This window comes from Falco rusticolus, chromosome 9 (genome assembly GCF_015220075.1).
Source record: "Falco rusticolus isolate bFalRus1 chromosome 9, bFalRus1.pri, whole genome shotgun sequence".
In the NCBI taxonomy this organism is placed as follows: Eukaryota; Metazoa; Chordata; class Aves; order Falconiformes; family Falconidae; genus Falco; species Falco rusticolus.
In genome coordinates this window covers 49914056-49921438 of record NC_051195.1, presented here as the reverse complement: position 1 = coordinate 49921438, position 7383 = coordinate 49914056, and the positions used below count along the sequence as shown (strand labels likewise).

The window sequence follows — 7383 nt, the reverse complement described above, 5'->3', positions numbered from 1 at the left end:
GGTCCCTTGCTCAGCAAGAGCAGGTTGTGGCCTCTCTGCCCATGGTGCCGGTGAAGGCTGTTCCCAGAAAGCCATTTCCATCCTTCCCGGCGCGTTGGCCCCGCAGACCCCAGCCCACGCATCCCCATGTTCAGGCCGTGTCTCTTGTGGTGGCCATGCCCCCGGTGCAGGTGCCACAGCCAGGTCCCATCGCTGGAGCTGGCTCTGTGCGGTGGCACTGGGATGTCCCCAAGGCCCTGGCCTTTGGGCTGGCGTTCCTGTCCCCCAGGGCCACCTCTGCTGCTGCTCTGGGGTGCCCTGGGCACATGTGAGGGGGGGGAAAGTGGGTTTGCCCCATGCACAGCCCCCTGCCCCATCCCCCCCTGCCTACCCACGCTCCCACTTCTCCTGAGGGAGTTCCACAGAAATTCCACCTCCTCCTGCTGTGCCAGGGGGAGGTGGTGGCAGTGCAGGGGGCACCGGGTCCCCTCTGCCCGCCGCTTTCAGCTCCCCGCGGGGTCCCGGGGGGGGCCGATGGGGAGGGCTGGCCCTCGCTGGGACCGTGCCCACGGAGGGGACAGTCCCGCGCCGGCCCCGCCTGCCCACGCCCAGCTATAAGGGGGGGAGGAGGAGGAGGAGGATGCTCCAGGCACCGGACCAGAGTGCTGAGGGCAGTGGGACAGCGGGTGAGTACGGGCATGGCACGGGAGGGGGTGGCGAGGGGGGAAGGGACCCTTTGCCTTGGGGTCCTGTCCTCTGCCCCCGGCTGGCCCTTCTCAACCCACCTGTGGGTGTCCCCCATCCCTGGGTGCTGGAGAGGGGCTTGCTGCTCCCTGCAGGAGCAGGGCAGGGGGGTCCCAGCCCCCTCCCAGCTCTGGGAGGTGCAGGCTGCAGTCGACCCCCTCTCCCCGGGTCTGCGGTGGGGAGCTTCCAAATGAGTCCCATCTCCCTGGGCCACCCCCAGGGAGGGGAGCTGGGACCTCGGCTGGCAGCACCCCTGCCCTCCTCGCTCTGCTCTGGAGATGCTGGAGGTAGGATGGGACCCTCGCGAGACGGAGGAGCGATGCTGAGGCAAGCCCCAGCACCAGTGAGCACATCCCCACATGCCTGTGCTGCCGGAGCCCCCACCCTGCCCCGTCCCAGCCCGCACGCAGCACTCACCAGGGCACAGGCTGTTCTTCCAGCCCAGCTGGCAAAGGTGGCTCCTTTCCTTCCCAAAGTTTCAAGTTTTTTATTCCCCACCCCACTGTTTGGGTTTTTTTTCCCTTGGTTTTAAAAACAAAACACACAGTGTTCCTGCAAGGCAGCGCAGCCAGAGTTGCTCTGGAAGGAACCCTGCCCCAACTCACACGGAAATTGCTACGGAATAATAATCAGGGCTGAGAAAGTCCCACCACGTTCCCCTTCGCTGAGCTTTGTTTGCGCTGATTTATTACCACCCAACGCCAGAACTTCAGGGCTCTCCCTTCCTGGGCAGGCGGGCTTGGCACCAGCCCCGTTCCCAGAGCTGGAAGTGCCGGTGGCCCCACACTGTTGCTAGGTTGCAGGATGCATCCCCAGGGCCAGGTGTCCCTGGGTCCCTCGGGCATCCTGTGGGCAGCACGACATGTCTGAGCAGGGAGGTTGGAGGCGTCTCCTCTGACCTGCTGCCAAGCATTTGTGAAGCGAATGCGCCCGGTCTCAGAGGTGCTTACTCGGGCTGGCAGCCGTGCCAGCGATGCTGGTGGCTGCAGCGGGGATGGGGATGGGGGTAAAAGAGGGAATTGCCCAGCAAGGAGCTGCAGGTGCAGCGTCATGGTTGGGCTGGGCCTTTTCGGGAACTGTGGCTGCCTTCCTGTAAACGGCCGGGTGAGGAAGGGAACGGCTGAGCCTCCCAGGCAGGGGCCCAGCTCGGCGCCGCTTGCACAACCCTGGGTGCTGCCGGCACTGCTGGCACGGGCAGCCCAGCGGGTACGGGCAGGCTCAGGGCACCGAAGGGCGGTCACAGGGCTGCAGACCCCTTTGCTCTGCAGCCAGATGCTGTGCCTGGGCTGGCTCTGAGCCGTGCTCCGTGGGATGCTGGCCCCACACTATGCTGGCACACCCCGGCATAGCCGCACCCCACTGCGAAAGGTGCCGGGTGGGCCAGTCTGGGGGCGCTCGGCATGGCGCCTTCCCTGCCTGCAAAAGCAGCAGCAGGATTGTGCTGACTTGGCAGCAGCAGCAGCATGGAAGTTGCTTGGGACAGGATCTGGCCGGCTCCGCTGCCCGCCTTCCCGGCCAAGGGTCAGCGGGCATTGCCGCTTGGTCAGGCCCTGGGGCTCACAGCCTGGCCCGGGGGCTGCAGGGAGCCCTGAGCCCCCTCCTGCAGCGGGACTCCCATCCCTGCCTCTGAGCTCTGGGCTGCCACATCCTTCACCACCTCCTGTTGTTGGCTGGAGTCCTCGATATCCTCGACTGGCTGACGGCACCGAATCCCCATGTAGGTGTTTCATGCTGGCAGGAAACACAGGGCAGCATAATTAGGACAAATGCCCAGTAAGCATTAATTAGACTTGGGGCCGGGCCGGGCTCTGGGGGATGCTGCTGAGCACCCCAGCCCTGCAGTGATTGCTCACCCAGCAGCGCCGGCAGGCACTGGGGGCCAAGCTGGTGGGTGGCTGTGCCTGTCTGCCGCAGCGGCTCCTCTGTGCTGGCCTTGGTGCCAGGCTGTGACGTGCCAGGTTGTGCCTGAGCAAGGCACCTGGCTGCATCTCCACTGCAGCTGGGAACCTGCACCTGAGCCCCAGCCCCCTGGCATTGCAGGGTGCTCATGGGGGGCGGGGGGGCAGGCTGTGCTGGGCTTGTCAGGGCAAGAGCCGTGTGGAGCAAAGGTAAGAGCAAAGCTGCCCCGACGGCTGCCCTGGCCCCCTCCGACACCCAGTGCCGCTGTGTGCACTGGCCGGCACATGGGCAGGGCTCTCGCCCTGGCTGGGAGCTGCAGCCTGGACGTGGCTGTGGTGCCCTGGCTTTTCCTCCTGCCTCCAGCCCTCCCCCTGCTCCTTGCAGCCCCGGGAGGGCTCTTGCTCCAGATGATCCCTCCCGATGCTGTGGCGAGTCCCCCCTGCACTGCCTGCTGCTCACTGCCCCCAGCCTGGTGCCCCCGGCAAAGGAGGGGGCTCAGCCGGCCCCAGGCAGAGCACAGCCTGGCTCAGTGGGCTGCCCAGCTGCCGGGGAACGAGAGCAGTGCTGGGAGCTTGTGTTTTAATCCGGGAGCTTGTCCCGCACCGCCAGCCCCACCACGTGCTCCTCTGTGTACTCAGGCCACTGCTGGCCCTGAGTGTTTGATTTACGTGGTCTGTGTTTCTTGCCTCCTGGTTATTCATCACCTGGATAATATTTGTGTTGCCCAGGATATCCCACCCCTGGGGGAGCCCTCATCCCTGGCTGCCCTCAGCACCCAGCTGGACTGGGATGGCCTGTGGCCAGTTCAGGGACAGTGGGGAGGTTTCACAGCTGATGGCTGCAGCATCCCTGCACCAAGTAAGGGCAGGGGCTGGGCCTGTCATGAATCCCTTTCCCTTTGCTTTGCCAGCACCATGGCTCAGCCCAAGGGAACAGTGGTCCTCGCCTACAGTGGTGGCCTCGACACCTCCTGCATCCTGATGTGGCTGAAGGAGCAGGGCTACGAAGTCATCACCTATCTGGTGAGCTCTGCGTGAGCCCTGCTGCATGGACCCTGTCCCTGGGCGCTGAGGGTGGAGGGGGCACTGAGGTCTGGGAACCTGGGTGGGTGACAGGGGTCCTGGCACGTGTGTAGACATGGTGGTGACCCTGCTTTCACTGGTTAACCATCTCCCAGCCTGGGTGCTGCTCTGCTGAGCTGCCAGCCCTGCAGGCACAGCCTGTCCCTGCCAGCAAATGACCCTCCACTAATGAGGGCAGTGCATCAGGGCAGAGCTAAGGGGCTTGGCAGAGGCAGTATGGGCACGAGGTATGCTGCCCCAGGGTGGGTACCCTCCCCCCCGGCCCATCCTGTGTGGCCTCAAGCCTAGCCAGCATGAGCTCTGCCATGCCTTGTATGATGCCCTGTGCCGGGCTGAGCTTGCACTGGAGTTCTGTGGTTTCTTTTCAAACTCAAGTCTTGGTTTTTTCCCCCTTCCAGGCCAACATTGGGCAGAAGGAAGATTTTGAGGCAGCACAAAAGAAAGCACTGGCACTGGGGGCCAAGAAGGTAGCAGCATCCCTCCCTCTGGCTGCCTGGGGGGTCTGAGCTCCCCCTGCTCCCTGCCATGGGGCTGATCCCTGGGGTCTCCCACACCCCGTGGCTGGGGCCACCACAGGGAGACGGGACAGTGCCAGTGAGGAATCCCTTTTCCAGAGGTGTTGCACCAAAGCCTTTTAGTAGCATCTAAAAAAGGGGAGGCAAAGGGACCCTTTGCTGCACCATCCCCCAAGCCCCAGAGGAGTGGGATCCCCCCTAGTCACCCTCCCACCACAAGGCTCCCTCCATCCCGGCAGGTTTGCCTCGAGGATATCAGCAAGGAGTTTGTGGAGGAGTTCATCTGGCCAGCAGTGCAGGCCAACGCTCTCTACGAGGACCGGTACCTGCTGGGCACGGCGCTGGCACGGCCCTGCATCGCCCGCAAGCTGGTGGAGATCGCCCAGCGGGAGGGAGCCCAGTACGTTGCCCATGGCGCCACGGGCAAGGTGAGGGAGGATGGGGGCACCAGGGCAGGGATGGCACCGGGTGCTCGGCGGGGGGACCCAGTCAGTCCACTAGCCAGTCTGTGGGTGCCAGGAGGGGTGCACAGCCTGTTCTGTGGGTGTTCTGTGGGGCAGTGCAAAGCTCAACCATGTTTCAACACTTCCTTCTCACTTCTGGGATTTCTGTCCCCAATTTCAGTTCCCTCTCCCTGTCGGGGAGGCTCAGGTCACAGCTGAACCCTCTGCTTTTGGCAGCAGCTTTCAAAAACCTGCAACGGGCAGGGGCTGCCTGGGCCAGGAGCCGGCTGGGGCTGCGCCAGCACTGCCTGGGGCGTGGGGCACCCCGGGCAGGGAGCAGCTGTTCCGGTCCCCATCCCTGTCCTGGTTCCCATCCCTGTTCCTGTCCCCATCCCTGTCCCCTCCACAGTCCCTGTCCTGGTCCCTGTCCCCACCAGAGTCCCTGTCCCGGTCCCATCCCTGTACCCGCCACAATCCCTGTCCCAGTCCCTGTCCCCATCACAGTCCCTGTCCTGGTCCCATCCCTGTACTGGCCACAGTCCCTGTCCTGGTCCCTGTCCCCACCACAAGTCCCTGTGTCCCGGCCTCATCCCTGTACCCGCCACAATCCTTGTCCCAGTCCCTGTCCTGGTCGCCATCCCTGTACCCCCCACAGTCCCTGTCCTGGCCCCGTCCCTGTCCCCGTCCCCATCCCTGTGCCCATCACAGCCTCTCCCGCCGCGGTCCCGTCCCCCCCCGCCGCAGGGCGGCCGTTTTGCCGCTAGAGGCAGCCAGAGACCGCGGGAAGGGCGCTGGGGCCAGCCCTGCCCGGGGCGGGGGGCGCCTCCGGGGGGCTGGGGGCGGGGGGCCTGCGAGCCGTGCCCCCCCCCCCCCGCACCCGCAGCCCTGCCCGGCGCGGCGGGGACCCCTGGGGCGGGGGGTACTGTCACCCTTCGGGGGCCCTGGGTGCTGTGCCTGCGCCCAGGACCCGCCGGGTGCCCCCTCCTCCCCATCCCACAGGTGCCCCTCCTGGCCTAGGGGCAGAAGCCAGGTCCCCCCTGGAGGGGTCTCAGCGCAAGGGGCTGGGGGGGCGCTGGGTTTGGGTGCCCACAGCTATGGTCGAGGACCCTGCTAGAAGCCGGGTGCTGAATGCAGCCGGGAGACAGCCAAGGGGCATGCCAGCAGCCGGGGGGGGACTTCATGGCCAAAATAACTCCTGTTCCTGCTGTGCTGTGCTCCCCACACCGCTTCGCTGTCCATCTCACCCATCCCCTCTTGAAAGCCCCCCCTCAAGGGTGCCCTGGAGTCATGCACCCCCAATGCGATGATGTCCCCACCACTCCTGGGTACCACCAGCACCAGCCTTCCCTGCTTGTGTGAGCACCCCCGGCTGTTCCCCAGGCCACGAGTGGGGACACCCTTGGCTGCTCCCCAGGCCATGGGGGCACCCCCAGCTGCTCCCCGGGCCACAAGGGGGGACACCCTCGGCTGCTCCCCTGCTCCCCAGGCCATGGGGGCACCCCTGGCTGCTCCCCTGCTCCCCAGGCCATTAAGCCTTGGGCTCGGGCAGGGACCCACTGCACGTAACTCGAGCCCCATCCCCGGCTGAGGCCACAGCATCCCAGATGCGGCCATCTGCGGTGCCCCCCTGCCCGAGCAGATGGGCTTGTTTTGGGCCTGTAAGGGAAATGAGTGCTTTGGTGGATGTACTTGCCTGTGTGTAATAGTCCTTGGGGATTTCCCAGCCCAGGCGTAAATGTATCCTCCGGGCCGGGCCGAGAGGAGGGGAGGGGGGTATTTACACCCCGCGATGCTGGTGGAAAATAGGCTTTGGTTAGCACTATTCCCTTGGAAGGGCTAATAACTCCCAGGCTCACTCCTCACCCCTTAGCAACTACCTGGCCTCATTAGTGGGACCTTGTCAGCATGGGCCAATTAAGATAAAGGGAGGTTCAGAGCTATTTAATTACGAGCTGCTGCATCCTCCTGGACACCATGGTCTTCCCTCCCCTACCTTGCCCTCTCCTTCCATGTGTCTTCTGATGCCTGCGGGGGAAACCCACCCCAATCTGGGTTTCTGCCTGCTCAGATTTTAGACGTGTTAGCCCAGGGGAGAGCACAGCTCTCCCGGGGTCAGCCAGGCTCCCTTGGAGCCAGGTGAACGGGCTGCATCAGGGCTTTGAACACCCAGCTGCCAGGACCACCAGGAAAGGTGGGTTTGGGCTCAAACCAGCCATGGAGAAAGAGCAGGAGTGACCCCAAGGGACAGAGCCAGCCCAGGTCCTGGCATCCGTTACCCCGTCCCGCTGCCCTCCGTGCTGGTGGAATTGAGGAGAGAGATGGGTTCTCAGCCTCAGGCCTTGCTTTTTGCAGGGAAAAAGGCCAGCAATCCCATCCCAGTGGCATTACTAGGAGAACAGGTGTGATCCTCTTCTCCTGCACAGAGACCCTCAGTCTATGAAGTCCTGGGTAGCACCAGGCGGACATTGCTCCTGGCTGGTGGCTCTCGCAGGGATTTGCAAACGCCCTGCTCAGCCGAGGGCCTCCCAAGCCAGGGGCTGGGATGCTTTTCCCAGTGGACATAGAACAAGTGGCTGTCCTGCGTTGGCCGAAGCTGAGACCCTGGGACATGTGCCCCCTAGCTCTCTGCTGAGGGGGGTTTGGTCCTGTCCCCACACAGGGAGAGCAGCTGGGAGCAGGGAAACAGTGGGTCCTTGCCTGCTGTGCCCGAGATCTCCAGTG

General features: G+C 64.5%; 1 protein-coding gene across 2 annotated transcripts in view; it reads left to right on the top strand.

Annotated features, from left to right (window-relative positions):
* Window positions 1-534: 534 nt before the first annotated feature.
* ASS1 (argininosuccinate synthase 1) overlaps window positions 535-7383 on the top strand; it is a 29499-nt gene continuing 22650 nt past the window's right edge. Inside the window, exons 1-4 of one of the 2 annotated variants that reach the window (XM_037400952.1) lie at window positions 535-665; window positions 3533-3644; window positions 4103-4171; window positions 4459-4647. In XM_037400952.1, coding sequence (XP_037256849.1) covers window positions 3537-3644; window positions 4103-4171; window positions 4459-4647 — 366 coding nt within the window. In that variant the 5' untranslated portion in view covers window positions 535-665; window positions 3533-3536. Of the gene's footprint in view, window positions 666-2254; window positions 2441-3532; window positions 3645-4102; window positions 4172-4458; window positions 4648-7383 lie in introns of those variants that run through there. The other variant, XM_037400953.1, reaches the window with a different exon arrangement.